General features: G+C 47.0%; 1 protein-coding gene across 1 annotated transcript in view; it reads left to right on the forward strand.

Moving 5' to 3' along the window:
- The first annotated feature begins 784 nt into the window (after window positions 1-784).
- Window positions 785-17,501, forward strand: part of CNNM2 (cyclin and CBS domain divalent metal cation transport mediator 2) — a 112,685-nt gene continuing 95,968 nt past the window's right edge. The window contains exon 1 of the mRNA XM_058028663.1: window positions 785-2,354. Coding sequence (XP_057884646.1) covers window positions 785-2,354 — 1,570 coding nt within the window. The remainder of the gene's footprint in view (window positions 2,355-17,501) is intronic.

Genomic DNA, 17,501 nt, shown 5'->3' on the forward strand with positions numbered 1-17,501 from the left:
GGGGCTGACTGGGGAACGGGCACTGAGAGAGCGGCCTCCGCCGCAGCAGATTCCGGCGGGAGGCACGGGGGTGCGCCCCGTCGGGCCGGGCCTACGAGGCGCGGCGGGACCGCCAGGGGGCGCTGCGCGACCGCCGACCAGTGAGACACGCGGACGCGGGGCGGCGCTCCCGGGCCACTGAAGGGGGCGAGCGGCGCGGTGGGTCCGAGGGGAGCGGCGGTCGCCGTGGGCCCCGCGGGAGCGGGGGGGAAAGCGGGATGGCCGGGCCCGTTCGGCCGCCCTGTGCCCCGGCGCGGGCGCTCCCGGAGCCGCTCCTCCCGAGCGCAGCGCGCGCCGGCCGCACCGCGTCCCCATTGGTCGCGCCCCTCCTAAGGCTCCGCCCCCTTCGGCACCGAGCGCCGCCGCCATTGGTCTCGGCCGCACGGCCGGCCCCGCCCCCGCGCGCCCGGCGTACACACCGGAGTCACGCGCCCCCGGGGCTGGGGAGGGGGCGGGGCGCGGAGGAGGCGTGGCTTGGCGCAGATTGGGGAGCGGGCGGGCGCTGATTGGCGGCGCCGGGAGGAGGCCCCTCCCCCGAGCGGCGGGCGGGGCGGGGAGGGGCGGGCGCGGGTAGAGGCGGCGCTGGTCGGCCCGGCTCGGCAGTCGCCGCCCGTCGGGTCCCGCGGGCAGCCGAGCCCGCGCCTCGCCCGCCGCCGCGCCCACCGCCGCCGCCGGGGAAGCCGGGGCACGCCGCAGGCGCTGCGCGGTGATGCGGGGCCGCGGCGGCGCCGAGCCCTGACTAAAGATGGCCGCGCTGCCCGGTGGGAACATGGCGGGGGGCGGCCGGGGGGCGCGGGTGCTGCTCTTGCTGCTGCTCGGCGGCTGCCTGGGCCGGCGGCCCCCGGCCGCCACCGCTGCCGCGCCGCCCGCCGCCGTCGTGCCCCCGCCGGCGGCGGAGGAGACGGTGATCATCGGCCTGCGGCTGGAGGACACGGACGACGTCTCCTTCATGGAGGGGGGCGCGCTGCGGGTGAGCGAGCGGACGCGGGTGAAGCTGCGGGTTTACGGGCAGAACATCAACAACGAGACGTGGTCGCGCATCGCCTTCACGGAGCACGAGCGGCGGCGGGGCGGGCGGGCGGCGGCGGGGCCGGCGGGGCGCGGCGGTGGCGGGGGCGGCGGCGGGTCGGCGGGCAGCGGCGGGGCCCCGCAGCGCTGCGGCATCCGCACCTCGGACATCATCATCCTGCCGCACATCGTGCTCAACCGCCGCACCTCGGGCATCATCGAGATCGAGATCAAGCCCCTGCGCAAAACGGAGAAGAGCAAGTCCTACTACCTGTGCACCTCCGTCTCGGCCCCCGCCGCCGCCGCCCTGGGGCCCGGCGCTCCCGGAGGGCTGGCGGGCGCCGAGGGACCGGCGGGACCCCCGCCCTGGGGTGAGACCACTTGGATCTACCATGACGGCGAGGACACCAAGATGATCGTGGGCGAGGAGAAGAAGTTCCTGCTGCCCTTCTGGCTGCAGGTCATCTTCATCTCGCTCCTCCTGTGCCTCTCAGGCATGTTCAGTGGCCTCAACCTGGGCCTGATGGCCCTGGACCCCATGGAGCTGCGCATCGTGCAGAACTGTGGCACGGACAAAGAGAAGAACTACGCCAAACGCATCGAGCCTGTGCGGCGTCAGGGCAACTACCTGCTGTGCTCCCTCCTGCTGGGCAATGTCCTGGTCAACACCACCCTTACCATCCTGCTGGACGACATTGCCGGCTCTGGGCTGGTGGCCGTGGTGGTCTCCACCATCGGTATCGTCATCTTCGGCGAGATCGTGCCGCAGGCTATTTGCTCTCGGCACGGCCTGGCCGTGGGCGCCAACACCATCTTCCTCACCAAGTTTTTCATGATGATGACCTTCCCGGCCTCCTACCCCGTCAGCAAGTTGCTGGACTGTGTCCTGGGCCAGGAGATCGGCACGGTCTATAACCGTGAGAAGTTGTTGGAGATGCTGCGGGTCACCGACCCTTATAACGATCTAGTCAAGGAGGAGCTCAACATTATCCAAGGAGCCCTGGAACTGCGCACCAAGACTGTGGAGGACGTGATGACTCCCCTCCGAGACTGCTTTATGATCGCCGCCGAGGCTGTGCTCGACTTCAACACTATGTCCGAGATCATGGAGAGCGGTTACACCCGCATCCCTGTTTTCGAGGGTGACCGCTCCAACATCGTGGACTTGCTCTTCGTTAAGGACCTGGCTTTTGTGGACCCCGATGACTGCACGCCGCTCAAGACCATCACCCGCTTCTACAACCACCCGCTGCACTTTGTCTTCAATGACACCAAGCTCGATGCCATGCTGGAGGAGTTCAAGAAAGGTGGGCCCGTGCCTGGGGCGGGGGCGCGGTGGGGAGGTGCTGCTCAGTGGTGGTCAGCATCCACCTGCTTGCAGCACGGGAGCTCTTCAGCGGGGCCTCGGGTTCCTGCTCACGGGAAGGTGCTTTCTGCACTGGGAGTGACCAGTATTTAGACATCTGCCAGATCTACTCGTTCCCTGGGCCAGAAAGCTGATCCACGGCTGGGATGTGCCCCCAGCCTTTTTTCCCCCACTGCACTGGGATGTGTGTGTGGGCACGGTGCCAAGCAAGGTTGTTTTCCTTCTTGCATTTTCCACTCATCTGTCCGTTATAGTGAGAACCACTGACGGGAATCCGCGCCCATTCCTTGGCTGTGTCTTCTCTGTGCTTTTTCAGCTGGCCTGGCTGGGAGGAGTGGGTGGGCTGCTCGGTGCCTTTCAGGCTCAGTGCACACACGTGCTGAGATAAACAAGGCGTTTTAGCTCCATTCATAGGCTCACCCAGCCGACCTGCTCGTGTTCCCCTTGCTTTGATTGACACTTTGATCTTGTAACTCATAAATCATTTCAATGTCTTAAAATATATTCCAAAGCACCTGTTGGTGCTGCACTTCAGAGTTACAGCTCTTTTTCCCCAGGCTACCGTGTGCTTCAGGATCACAGGCTCAGCAGAGACGTGACACTTTCTAACTCTTTGGTGTAACTTGTGTATTAGTTGCATCAGAATGGGACTGAGGCTTTACTCCTTTCTCTTAATTGTAGGTGGTGCTGACTTGACAAATGCAACTTAATTCTTGTTAGAAGAATTGGTTATGAGTAAGGAAAAAACATCCTTGCTTATGAGTAAGGAAGAAAGATCTTTTCATTTTCTTTTTAAAATCTGTTCCTCTCTGCAAGGCAAATAATAATGCTCTGTGGCCTGTGCAGGAGGGAGCTTTCAAAGTAGTTGTTAGGTGAAATTTCAGACAGTTTGGATGTGTGGACTCCTGTTCTGGAAAAAGAGAGGCTATTTGGAGTGCCACCAGACTCCTGGGTTCATACCCAGGGAGATCTGATCAAAGTACCACGGAACAGCTTGATTCCTAGAGGGCGATTTGCTTGAGAGGGGAAATCTAGTGGGGAATATTTGAGCTCACCTTTTATTAACTGCATAAATTACCTCGAAAAAAACCTGTGAATTGGTGAATGTTCTTTCCGGCTAAGTTTAAATTACGACTTAAGTTTCAGTTGCTGTTTTATCCACATGCTAATCTCTTGTGTCATGGCATTGGATCTTCTTCACCCTGTTTAACTCAGTTTTGGGGGTTTGGAGGCTTACCTCGTGATGCATAGAAGATGAATGTAGTCCTGCCTTTTACTGATTAGTGCAGTGGTGGTTATCTTTATCTCTTTCAGCCTGTGTGTAAAGATGGGGAAGTCTTACTTGGTTTTGCAGGTGTTGAAGGAGAGATGAGGGAGGGCCTCCCTTGGCTGTGGTTTCTACACTGCAGGATCTGCAGTGTAGATATGGGAAGCTCAATGATGTCACTTTACTGTTGGCTGGTTAAGGTGGATTTTGCTGCATGTGTGAGTGGAGGGTGGTTCTTTTTCCTCTCTGTCCCTGTGGTTCAGACCCCAGATAGCACAATAGGGTTCTTAGCCTGTAGTGAGACTTGTGGGTGTGTTCTGGTTCTGTATGCAGCAATGTGTCTGAAGAAATGCATGTTCTGTTGATAGTTTATTTCCCGGGTCTGAAAGGATGGAATGCACTCCTGTGTGTTAGCACAGTCCTTTTATTTAACAGCTGGGAGAATTAGGTGTGCGCGTTAATCCTGCGAGAGCGGCTAAGCCAAATTCCTCCTTAGAGTTCCTGAAAATGGTGCTTAAAATAGGATTCTTAAAAATTCTCCTGGGTGGCTTGGAAGGTGCAGACTAGAGATCCCTTTCCCTGGTAGCCAGTCTCTTCCCTGTGCTAGGAAACTTCCCAGTAGCACAAGTTCAGGATGGCTGTTTACGTGTGTGTTCCCTCCTGCCAGTGCTAAGCCCTGGAATAGTCTCTGTGGTTGGGAATTAATTCAGGTTCCTTTGAGCATACTTAAATGTTTACTCCAGAGTCACTATGCTGGTTGGTCTGTATGGGCAAGCCCTGTGTTAGAATCAGCTTTGTCCTAACTGGTTTCTCTTTAAAAAGTGCAGATATAGTGGAAATAAGTGGCTTCCTTTGTGTCCTTTGAAATGAATGTAAATAACTGATAGCTGGCTTGATCTGGCATAGCACAGTGTCTTTTGCAAGAGCTCTTCCAACTTTCTTCTTCAGAGCAACCTTGCCAAATTCCCATGAGAATGTACCAAATTAAGGGTGAGAATCAAATTGCATGTTACTCTCCAGTAGAGTGCTGGAAATAAATAAACTTACAGTTTTTAATCATTCCCTTCCCATCACATTGATCTTGTGCCACAGCCAGCTTGCTTCAAAACTCTTACCTGTGTCTTTTTTGATACCCTGGCCCCTGCTGCCACTGTTGGGTGCAAAAGGCAGTTCGTGTGATAGTGCTGCCAGTTAAAACTTTAATTGATTTGAGGACAGGGGATGGATTTTTTTTCCTAATAAGTTTGATTATTAACTGGGTATGTGGCATTTTGAAACTCACATTTTGGGCAGAAGCAAAACCTTCTTAACCTAAATGTGGAATGGAAGCTTATAAAGAGGTGATCAAAATGCAAACACAGCAGGAGATACATCTTTGTACTGTTGCAGAAGATGAAATGGGTAGTTCTGTGGTTGTTCTAGTGCTTAGGCTGAACAGCTGGAGGATTTGGTGGTGGGCCTATTGTTAACATTCTTTGACTACAATTGCAAAATAAGTATCTGTTTCACTTCCATGCTGCCAGGCAAGAAACTTAATTTTAAGAGAGCTTCAGCACATTCCCACCCCCTTGCTGGTCTAATCTCCTAAAGTGTGAATAAACATGATTCCTGAAGCAGTTCACAAACAAGCTTCTCATCTAAAAAGCATGGTTTACTTGCAAATAAATAAATAATTAAGTAGCTTTTGAAATAGGTGTGATTTTTCTGTTCTAAAAACAGACCTTAAACTTTTACTAGAGCTGTCAAATCCACTTGTCTACAGGTTAAGCAGACTGAGTGCTTAACTTGGATTCAATCATTGAAATTTAATGCAAGGGAGTCTAAGGTACCTTTTGTACTGGCGTAGGAAAGGACCTGCCTGACTTTGCTCAGAGCAAAGAGGTATTTCATTTGAAATGAGTTCACTCCCAGCTAATCTAATGTTGGCCATTGCAGTAAAGGGGAGTGAGGTGTTACGTGTTTCAGGACTGATTTGTGTCGTGGTTCCAAATCTGCAGCAGGGATTGAATGAGCCACAGAATCAGTTTTTGGAAAGAAGCTGGTGAACTGTCTCCACTGATCTTCTTCATTTTCTTGTCAGTATGTGTGTCGACCTGCCTTTTTTTTTTTTTTTTCTCTCCCCCCCCCCCCCCCCCCCGTTTTCTGTTCCTTTTTGACAGTCTCTCTAGGTCTCTGCTTAAATGCTCTCTGGCACTTGCTCTTGGTACTTTTCATCACAGGCAGATCTCTGCATGTATGATCCTAATTCCAAAGCATTCTATTTCTAGCTCCATGTTTGCTGGAACTACAAAAATTCAGTTTGAAAAGCTTCATGTTGTAATACTAATATTTCAAGATTGGCCCACTTTCTGCAAGCCATTCTACAGCTGTGTTCCTGGTGGCCTGGATGGCTTTGGATGGTTTCTCAGTTGGAGTCCTCCTTATCTGGGGACTTTGAGTCATGTATTTTGATCTTATTTATATCTGTTTCCATTATTTTTTATACTACAGATCAGAGCTTAATAACCTGTTGCAAAGAAGCCACAATAACTGTGCAGCAGTTTTGAGCTCTCATTTTCTTAATCACATGGCAGCTGTGAGAAAACTCCTAGATTCCTTATTAAAATAATTGCCAACTGGACTTTAAAAGGGTTTTTCTCCCCTAAAAACATTGTCAGATTCAGCTTGATGATACTTTCTTCAGGCTCTGTTGGTCTTGCATTGTCTGGTTTTAGTAGCATGTGTGTTCGGTGCTTGATTTAGAGTGGACATTGGGGAAAAATTTTGTCCATTTCTTTTCTAGTTCCTCCTCCCCCTTGAAAGAAAACCAAGTCCCAGCAGCCTGAAACATAAACCTCTGACTTTTGAGTGCAGAGAAGAATACCTAGACCTACTTCTCTTTTGAGCACATAGATCCTCTTTTTGGAAACAGGTAGGATAGCAAGTAATTCATAGCCCAGGGATCCAAAGTTCTGCATTACTATTGTTGTCTGAGAGGTTTTTTTCTGTTATTAGGTCACTTGGTCTGAGGGGCTTTTTTGTTATTAGGTCACTTATCTTTCTGGTGCAACTCTAATCCAGGTTTGTAGGTGGCTTCTTTCCTGGTTCCTTTCAAGTTTTATGACCTGCTGAATCTGAGTCCAGTCTTCCCTTGAGTAACTTTGATTTAGTAGGTCTGAATGTTCACTTTCTAGTTTATCTAGCAGGTTGTCTGTCTCCTGGGCACTTTTTCTGTGTAACCCTGTGACTGCAGCATTACGAGAAACTGGAAGAAACTACATAAATCCTTTCTGGGATTATGAAAGGCACGTAAAACTTCTTGGAAAACAATATTGTTTTCAAGGCTGCTTAGCTAATAAAAGGCACCTCCTCTGATCCTTTTTGGGAAATTCATGTAACAGAGAGAGTGTTGTGGAGGTCCACTGTGGAGGCTTTTCTGTGTGAAGAGAGTAGGGTAGTGGTAGGTGGGAAGGAATTTGCCACCAAGAAACAGAAGTCTTAGCATGCTATGCCTGCAGATTTATTCCCTGAACAAAAATTGCACGTGGGGGTGGGGGTTGCCTCGTGACAAACTGTTCCTTGGCCGTCTGACAGCGCAGCACCCGGAGGTGCTGCCCTGCCAAGGGCTCTGCTGGCCGTGCACAGCCCCTGGGGGATGCGTTCACCGGAGAGCCGCGGGTGTGGGTGGCTGCAGGCCGCCCTCCTGCTGCTATGCCCAGGGACAGGCTCCAAGGGGAACGCATCAGGGACCTGCTCCAGTTCCTCCTGGGCTCCCTGCTGGGAGCATTCTGTAGGGACCAGGAGAAGAGAGGCTACTGGAAGAACAGCTTTGGTGAGGAGCCTGGCTGAGGAGTCCTGCTGCTGCTGAGAGTAGGAGGAAATGTGCTTGAGGTGGCTGGCAGGGAGAGGAGTAAGTGAATTAAATGGCTGGAGCAGTAGAGGTTTGAGTTTGATGCCTGTGTTGGATATGGTTCTTTAATTGCTTTTTAACCAGTTGTTCACAATTCTTGTCATTTGACAAACACAAGAAGTTGCCTTTTCCTCCCCTCTGCTGTTTGCTCAGTTAGCAAATGCTTTCCTGTGCTGAAGCTGATGGGAGTGAATTCCACCACAAGTGAACCATGCTCCTGTCTGCTTTCTCTCTGTCTGTAGAGGTTATCTGTAATAGGCACAGATGTAAACTTCAGGTCAGTCTGTGCAGCCAACAGTATTTCACAGCCAGTTTTGGAGCAGGATAGACCCAAGAGGCAGAATATCAACTTCTGAGCGAATTCATTAGTGTAGGAAGCTGATCAGGTACTTTAACCATCTCAGTGTCCTTCCAGGTCAGAGATTTTATTTTTTTTGAGTTTTGTTTTTTGATCTGCTGACATGAGGTTATGAGGAGCAGAACATTTTGTCAGTGAACTTCAGTTGACTCTGAGGGCATAAGAACAATAACAGCGAATACTCTGCAGTAGGTAATTTCTGACAATGGCTGCTTAGAGAAAGTATTAGAAAAGAGCCAATTTATTTTGTTCCCCACGGAAGCTTACTGATCTCATCAGACTGTGATTCAGGAAGTTCTGGGACTAAAGATACTGTCTTTATTAAATAGCCCTGGATGCTTATTTCTCTCTGTGAGCATGTCTAATCAACACTGAACCTTTGTCAGTTGTTACACAGAAGCAAACATCAGTAGTGGGTGTCTCCTGTCTGCAGCTGTGTAGTGCTAGTGGCAGAGAGAGGTGGGTCTAGAAGTACATTTCTGGTTGTCAGTTCTGCATGAAGCAATCCAAAGGTAGGTTTTGTTTTGTCAGGCTGTGGTATCACTCTAGCTGGTAATTTAGGAATTGAGGGTGTGAGCCATCTCACACCCTCATATGTGTTATGAGCCTGAGTCTCCTCCCTGTTTTATTGAAGAAATCGTTTTAGTGGGGGGAAGTATTGTGGGGGTTATTAGGCTGCTTAACTTGGAGCGTCAGTGGCACTAGACTGTGACAAGATCTACTCATCTTCCTGGTGTTGTCTGGTGTCACATTTTGTCTTGCTCACTGAGAGGACACACGTCCTGGTGCACAGGAATTAAGACCTGGAGGATTCAGTCTCACTACTTCACCTCCTTTAAACATTTAATGTCTGCTCAATATTGAGGGTCCTAAGTCAGTCATACAGCAGCTTAGTCAGGATCAAGTAGGATGAGAATGAAAGCAGTGGCCAAGCAGTATTGAGAGAATCTGTAGACCACCAAGCTGTGTTTTTTTCATTAATGCTTAGCAAGAGCTCACTTTTGCATTTATTTTTGTGCCTCTACAGAGCTGTGGTGCAATTGCCAGTCTAGGTAGGCCAGTGGCACTTCTGCTGTTGAGTCCCTTCCAATTTCACTAATGGAGCTTGTAAAACTAGCCCTCAACACAGAGTACTCTGAACCATACCCTAGTGAGTGCGACCTGGCACTCTTGTTAATTTGACAAGGTCCTGAATTACAGCCTACCAGCTACAAATAGGAGTGCAAATACTTGATGCTAATGATCTACTGCCCACAGCCCATGGCTAACAGTCCATACCAGGTGGTTAATCCAGTCTGGCTCCTGCCAAGGTCACTGAGTCATTTCTGTCAAGTGATGGGGTTTTGTTTCACTTTTCACCAATATATAATCATAGAAAACAAGATGCATAAATCTGTCATTAACCTTCTTCTGGAGGAATGCACCTTTTCCCTTGGCCAGGAAATCTGCATGGTCCAATAGTTGGTAGAATAAGCTATGCTGGGAATAAACTAGGGCTAAGTGTGACGTTTTGCACCACATGCATGAGAAGAGCATGTCTCCATTAACTCTTTCCTTTTTTTTTGTCCTTTACTCAGAGTGTTCTCTTCCCTGTTTATGGCTTTGTCTGTAGTAAGTTGCTACTCTGAAGGGTCATAGGTAGGTGCCCTTGGGAATCTTTGAGCCATTGTTGTCATATTTTCTGTTAAAATTGTCTGGGAGCCTTCCAGAGTTTTGGTAGACAGCCAGATTTCACTGAAGTGAAGAACAACTTCCAGGATTTTCCACACTTCCATGCTGTCTATGGGGCATCACATAGGTTGTTTGCCTTTGAGGATTGGGTTGTTGTAGTACACAGCCTGTAATGCCAGAGGTGTTTCTTTGTCTGGCTTAGCTGGCATGTTGAAATTGGGATTCTTACATGGGTGTTTGTGGTTATTTTTGTGATTTAAAAACATTACTCAGACTTGCTCTTCACCTACTGGTGATGATATCTGCTTGAAAGGACTAGTGAAAGAATACTAGAAAAACAACTTGTCTTGTAACCAGCTTGTCTTAAAATATCCAAGCCCTAGATTAAACAGAAACTTCAAAGCAAAGAAAGCTTGTATGGTTGGGACTTACTTGTGTTTCTTTATATTGAAGTGTTTCACTTATGAATTGTTTGGTATAATAATTTCAGTGTTTATGAAACAACAGCCCTGCTCATCAAGGAATCCTGTTTTGAAGGACAGAGTGAGTGTGATGCCTGTCATTCTGGGAGCTGAAACCTGATGATTGTGGAGGCCTCGGGAGTTTACAAGTTAACAGGACTCAGCTGCAGTTACTAATTAACCGCACAAGAGCTTTGCTCCAGCCGAAGGCACTGGGGCAGGGAGATGAATGCATACATCGAGCACAAAAGATCTGTATAGTTATGTTTTCTGTAATGCTTTCTGTGGGGATGACACCATTCTTTTGCTGGCAGTCCCAAAAGGAGCTGCTCTTCAGATGAGAGTGCTTTGGTAACATTGCTGTCTGCAGGGTGAACTGTGCCCTCAGGCTGGGCTCCTGCTTCCTTGAGGTTCTTTCCCAGAGCAGATGTGAATGAAAGTTGGGGTTTTATTTACAGCAAGTTATTTTTTATGGTGGTATAATCTCTTACAGTGATGTGACAGAGCCTTTTGTGACAGCTGATCTTCATGGAGGTGGACAAGGCTTTGTTTTCCCCATTTGTCCATGGATAATGAGGGCAACAGAAATGTTGATAGTGCCTTGGTTGGGTACTCTGCTGCCAGCAAATGATTTTAAGAAGGATCTTGCCATTTCTGGTTTTCTTCCAGGACTCCACCTCCAGCTTTCAGAAGATTGTCCTGCCTACCCTTTGCACTGGGGGGGTTCAAAGTGCAGCCTGCAGGACCCCTTCCCATGCAGCAATTACGTGAGGACAAGGACGATCAGTTGCCTGTGTTTATTGCTTGTGAATTGCTTGTCAGCAATTTCTGGATTCCTACAAATAGGAAGAAAATCTGCCAGTGTGAACTTGTTCTTGATAAAAATTTACAATCTGGCATTGGAAGTAGGTGTGGCTGTGGGTTTTAGGCGAGCTGCAGGCTTGGTTCTTCCTGTCTTACTTGGGACATCTTTCCATTGGAAGCAAGAACAGCTCTTACAGTTACAATTCCCATACACAGCAAGAGCAGACAGGGACCTTCAGCTGATATTAAAGGGCATCTAGTAGAAAGGCTTCAGTTCAAGTTTTTTACTCATTAAAGTAGGTCAGAATTGTGAATTAGAGTTACTCAGTAGCTCTTACTTGAACTCCAAGGGACATCACTAAGATTTTAATTCAAGGTGGATAAATTAGTGTAATATATTTTGCTCAGTGAATTTGTGTGGGTTTATTTTCCCCCTGCTGTGTAGCTGAGGTATGTGTACAGATAAAGCTTTTTGGCTTTCTGACTTTCTGCTTTTATTTAAATATCTGGATGCAGTGTGTGGGGATTGGGTGAGGAAGAATCTCTCAAAGTACTTTGAAGGTTCACTGCTCTAGGTCTTCCTTTTCCTCCAGCAGAATAGAGGAGTAAGAGATACTTCACTGGAAGTTGGGACAGTGGACCTGTGAGTAGCTCACCACATGGTTGTAGAGGTTTGGGATTTGTGCTGTTTTTAGATGTGATCTGGTTCCCTACCCTCATGGGGAATAACTTTTATCTTCTTGTTGATGTTCTAATTTGCCTGGAGCCTTTTGGAGTGGTTAGGTTTGAAAACACTAATTTCAAAACAGTGAATTTCAAGAACTTCACACTGCTCATGGGGAGTATTTTTTTTTCCTTCTCTTAGTGTTGAAGAATTGCTTATACTGTGTGGATGGGATTTCTCTTAGAGAAATCAACATCCCATCCAAATCATTATCTCTTAATAAAAATGCTGTACAGTGTACTTCAGACTTAACCCTTTTAGTCAGCTGCTAAAGGTTTGAATGCTCACTTGCAAGAGGAGTGAGAGACTGTCTTGTGTGTTGTGCAGAGGAAAGCCAGTTTCTAGTGTATTTGTGTTTTCCTGTGACCCTTACAGGGATCACAGCATGCTTAAAGCTCTGATCCCATATGATGGACCCAGCCTCTCCATTATAATCAGGACTAACAGTTTTCTAGGTCTTTCTGCTCTTTTGACAAAAGCCTAGAGGGGATTTGTGATCACTAGTATGAAGCTGCTTTACCAGTAGTGTGCTAGTTTAATTCAGCTTGTGTTGTGTTGTCTGAAGGCTCCCAAGGAGAACCTGGAAATGGAGAAGTTGCACAGTTCACCCTGTAGGCAGTCGTGGTGGGGGGTGAAGCTTGCCAGCGTGGGAATCCCCTGAGGTTAGAGCTTGAGGAAGGCAGCTGTGGCAGTGAAAAAACTTAATTACCTGCTGGGTGCAGGCTCCAAGAACTACAGCAATCTGTTGCCTGATGCCAGACATGGAGCTGAACCTGTGAGTGCAGTTGTAGTGTGTGCAGTCAATGAGCAAGCAAATAGACTAGCTTTCTTTTTTCCTGCTTTCTTCAATGCCCCTGGGGTTCAGGGTGGGGATGAAGGTTTCCCCGTGCTGTGTGATGCACCGTGGATGGGAATCCCAGCCTCTGCTCCTCCTCTCTGCATGGGAACACTTGCTGTGCATGGGATGAGAGGTCTACCAGGAGAGCTCTGATGTCAATGGCTCTATTCTGTTAATGTTTTTTTTTCTTTCCAGAGCAGCTGTTTTGAATTTTCCAGTCTTTTCTGTAATCTTTGAACAAGCCTTGTTTTATTATGAGAGAGACACTGCAGAAGCATGTGGGGTAGGGTGAAGACACGCATACGTTTTAGTGTTGAGGACATTTTCATTTCTGATTCCTGGCCTGGAAAGTGGGTTTAAACTTGTTGCTTGTCTGCTGTTTGAACATGGTCCAGTGGTAAGAGGCTTTAATATATTTCTTCTTTGCAAATCATCAACCTCACATCTTCCAGTAAAGGAAAGAATTTGGGAGTATAGCTTCCAAGAGTAATAGTCTTCTAAGCCCTATGCAATGCACAGGCTGCAACCAAAAAGTTCCAGGGAAAATATTCAGAAAGGGAGATGTTGTCTAGCTGTAATTGCTAATGGTTTTGTATTTAAATTATTTGGCTTTCCAGAGAGATCAGTACATGATTTTTTTTTTGTCAGACAGACCTGCAGCCATCCTGGAACTAATAACTGTGTGGACTGTCTTAATCCAAGCATGGGTTAGAGAAATTAGGAAAATGTCTCTTACCGAGTTTGTATTGTTCATGTTCTGTTGATTGCCATTGTTCCCACTACCTCATTGATCTCTACCTAGAAACACACTTAAAAGTGTTGGAAGCTGGTTTTAGGTACCTTGTTTTCTACTTGAATCCACCTCTTGATCAATAGGAGTTGAGTGCCTTGAGCAGTTTAAGGGAGGATGCTGAGCAAAGAGCCACCATGAAGAAGGTGGTAGGCTTGGGGATTTTAGGGGTGTCTGGGTCTATTTCCTTTGAAAATCACTGGGACTGCAGTGTCCTGTTTTTAGAGTGATCATTTGGGAGGGAATGAAATGCTTTAAACTCCAGAGATTCTTTTAAGAAGTGAGATTATCTTAACCATCCTGTCCAGTGCTGCAGCTGGTAGCTGTGACAAGGAATGAGTGTGTACTGTGATTAAACATGTACTCTCACAGTTAGAGGCAGCATGTAGTTCCTGGGAGGAAGAACTCTTGCTGTGGTAATGCTTGTGAACAATTCTCCTAACAAAAGGAATTCTCATCTCAGTGTATTCTGTGACTTTGAGGATGACTGCGACATTGGAAAAAACCCTTGAGATAAGACCAGATACAAAAGTTCTTACAAATATAAACAAATTTGTTTTGGTTTTTTTTTAAAATCCTTACAAAACTGAGACCTAATTTTCCTATTCCTGCATTTTTTCTTTCATAATGGAAAAATGGCCCAAGGAAATCAAGGGCATACCTGCTTCAAGTGAATTGAGAGCTGGGCAAGGATAAAGTGGTGGTTTTATCTTTTGGACTTCCTAGCACTGTCCAAAGTTGTGGTTGATTGTGATGCCTTCTCCTTGTGCTTCAATTACTTTGCTGTGGAATGAGGACTCATTTTTATCCCTTTCCCTTATATCAACTTAATTGGTTTAGTGGGACCCAGTATGTTTGAGCTTGTCTACTGTAATTTAGGTTCTATAAATAGGAGTTTGGTTTAATGTTCATGTAATAGCTTCATTGCATGATGATTGAAACTTTCTTTAGACTGACAGCCCCTCCAGTGAGTCAGATCTTGTTTCTCTTGCCCTGAGCTCCTTGGCTGTCAATGTCTCCAGTGTTTTCACTCTCCCTTTTCAGATCAATGTGTAGTTCTCCTGGCACTATTTGTTGGCAGTAGGTGAGGAAAAACAGAAAGAGACTAGGTGATAGATGAGATGAGGCCATCCACTAGGCAAGTGTGTAGAGACAATTAAGGTGAATGTCCCATGGTTAGTGCTGTGCTCTGTGCAGCTTTATGGCTACTAAACTTGCTGCTGTAGAGATAATTTTTGGGCTAATTGTTGGTTTCTTACCTCTTACTGACACAGAGTGGTTTGATAGGTTGTTTTTTCTTTACTGATTCAGAGATGCCATTTATCCTGTGCTGCTTAACTTTTGCTTTCAGACAGTTTTAAACTAATGTCCAATTTAGGATTAATTATGTACTAAATACTTTCCTGTTTTTCTGGGCTGAAAACCTAGTAGGCAAATCTTTAAGAGTCAGCCTGTTAGCACTTAAATTCCCAGAGCTGAGGGACATGCAGGTGACTGTCCTTTTTCTTGTTGGTGACAAGGTGGTAACCCAAGTATGATTAAATATGTTGGCTTCCTCATGAACCAGAATGTCTTGAGCCCTCAATCCTGGTGCCACTGGAAAGTTGTTCTTGCACCATGGACAGGTCAGTTATACCAGAGGGTAACACTGCTGCCCATTCCAAGGAATCTTCAGCAAGCTGGCTGGGAGGGATGCAGTGACACAGACCCAAGTCTGTTCTCACTGCTGGTGAATCCTATTCATTTGGGATAAAAAGGATGGCTTAGTTGGACTCTTCCCTTTTTCTATGTGGGGTGATGTGGTGTGGGGAAGGCGAAGCCCACCAGTTAATTTCAACAATTAAAGATATGTGCAAGAATTCTCCTTGTGATGGTCCAACCCTGCTCTAGGGTGGTGTAGGCAGCCTCCTCCATATGGTACTCTGTGTGTCCTGCTTTTTCTGAGGGTGTTTACAGACTGTGCTCTGTCACTGCTCTGGTGGTTGCTCCCTAGGGTGGACTTGACTCTGTGACACAGAATTGGAAGAACCTGTGTCCTGATGATACCATTGTCACTGTCTCTTTGTGCTTCCACTAGTGACTGATGTCTGATTGAAGCGTCTGTTAGTGCAGAAGCTTGGTGTTGGCTCATAACCCAGGCACCATTTTTCTGGCATGAAGAGATGTGCTGTGCTTGTGATCATAATGACCTGGCTCTTTACTGTTTTCATGGACATAGGAGATAGGAACAGGAGGGAGGAGCTGGGAGTTTTCCTGCTTGTCCCATTCAGAAAATGGATGTGGCTGGGACAGTGAAGGTGTGATCCATATTCTCATCCCTGTCCCAGGAGTTTGGTTTGTGCAGGGAAGGAGGGGACAGGGATTAATTCATTCTTCCTTGACTCACTAAATGGAGAGGTGAGTGAGAGGTAACCTTCAGTGAAGTGTGAATTCAGAAGTGTCCTTGAAAAAGTTGCTACCAAAAGTAACAGAAGTAGATTTCTAGTTATAGATAAAATTATTTTTCCTTAATTTTTAATCCCTTTGTGCTGGAACAGGGAGCCAAAGGGAGTGATGGTGGGACTAGGTAGGGCAAGGCAGATGGGAGTGTTGCAACCTTTGAGTTGTTAACCTTTTGAAGTGGCATGGGGTGTATGTCTCATTACCCTGCCTCGACACAGGCACGTTTTATCTGTGGCATACCAAGCAAATTGCCTTTTGCCTCAGAGATGGTGCAGGGCTGTTAAACCTGTTTGGCTTCGAGGCAGTCATTCTGTGGATTCTCTTTATCTGTCCCTGTGAGGGTCAGGAGGCCTGCAGAGGCCACCCTGCTCTTCCAGGTCTGATGGCTGCTCTGCAGGACCAGCACTTAAGGCAAAAGCTCCTGTGCTGGGTGAGGGCTTTTTTAGTAAGTGCTTTCAAAAATAGCAGTAGATGGTCCCTGCAGGGTCAGGTGAGGGAGCTGCAGTGCTTGGGGGAGATCTGCAGCCTCAGACAAACCAGGAGCTGCTTTGCCCAAGTACAATGTTTGAAGATCTAACTAGAAAAATTGAGTGTTAAATTAGGCTTGCAGTTTGGTTTTAAATTTGATGCTAAATTCTGAATTCTGGTATCCAGTTGTCATCTGTTTTTTTTTTTTTTTTTTTTTTTTTAATTTCTCTATTAGAATAAGCTGTTTTTAACATAAATGACTAACTGCATTAGTGTCAGTCAAAATGTTAACTTCAGCATGAAGAAACAATTGATCTGCCTCATCATCACTGCCAAAATGCATCTGTGGGCACATGTTTCTGGGTATGTCACATGTCTGTAGCAGGTGGCAATAATACTGAACAAAGCTGTGAGCATTTCTGTTTGCTTTTTTTTTCTTCTCCCAGCTATTGCAAACTCCTGTGAGATTGCTGAGACAGTCCTGTATATAGAGGAGGTTGAGGAGAATCCAGAAGCCCTGTGAACAGAGGGAAAGTAAGAAAACTGCATTTGTTCTGAGCATGGGAGAAGTTTAAAGCATAAAATACAGAAAACGAAAACTATCCTAAAAAGAAGAGTAAAACCTACTGATGAGAGTAATCATTAGTGTCTGACCTCCCTCTGCTGCACTTGTCACAGCTAACACGTTCCTGCCTTGCTGTGTGTGCTCACCTGTGTTTTGGCACATTTCTGTGATCCATTTAATGTTACCAAAACAGGTGCCACAGACACAAGCAAATAACTTTCTTCTTACTGTTCCACCATAGGATATGAGTTGTTGCTGAAGGGATTGTTCATTTAGCAGAGCAACTAAACTAAAAGTTTGGAAACTTTCAGGGTTTCCACTGATAACTCTTCCTTTTGGATATTTTCTCTGTTATGGACACAACTTTTGACTGTGGGCACTGGTCTGTTAGGAATTGACTTGTGCTAAGTTTAATGTATGTGAATCTCATAATGCAGGTGACCACTTGTTAATGGAAGTTGAGCTAGATTTCAACCTGTACAGGGTTATTGACTTGATCTTTTAATCTGTCAGCTCATTCTTCCCTCCTCTTCTCTGTTTGGATGTTGTAGTTTTGAGATGTTTTTGGAAAGAGTACTGGGAAAACTTGCAAACATTTTTCAAACAAAAGATGGTTTGTCTTCATGGCTGGGAGGGTTCATTTGGACACTTGCTCTGAATTTTTTTTTTTGTTGTTTGGAAAACTGAAGTTCTTAGAAGTTAGATGGCCTTGGCTTTCTTTGTTCTTTCCTCTGTCTCAGACATCTGTATCTGCTCTCTCACCGAGCTCTTTATCTTACTTGGCTTTTCTGTGGATGCCTGGAGGCCTTGG

Source organism: Melospiza georgiana, chromosome 8, assembly GCF_028018845.1.
Source record: "Melospiza georgiana isolate bMelGeo1 chromosome 8, bMelGeo1.pri, whole genome shotgun sequence".
Taxonomy (NCBI): Eukaryota; Metazoa; Chordata; class Aves; order Passeriformes; family Passerellidae; genus Melospiza; species Melospiza georgiana.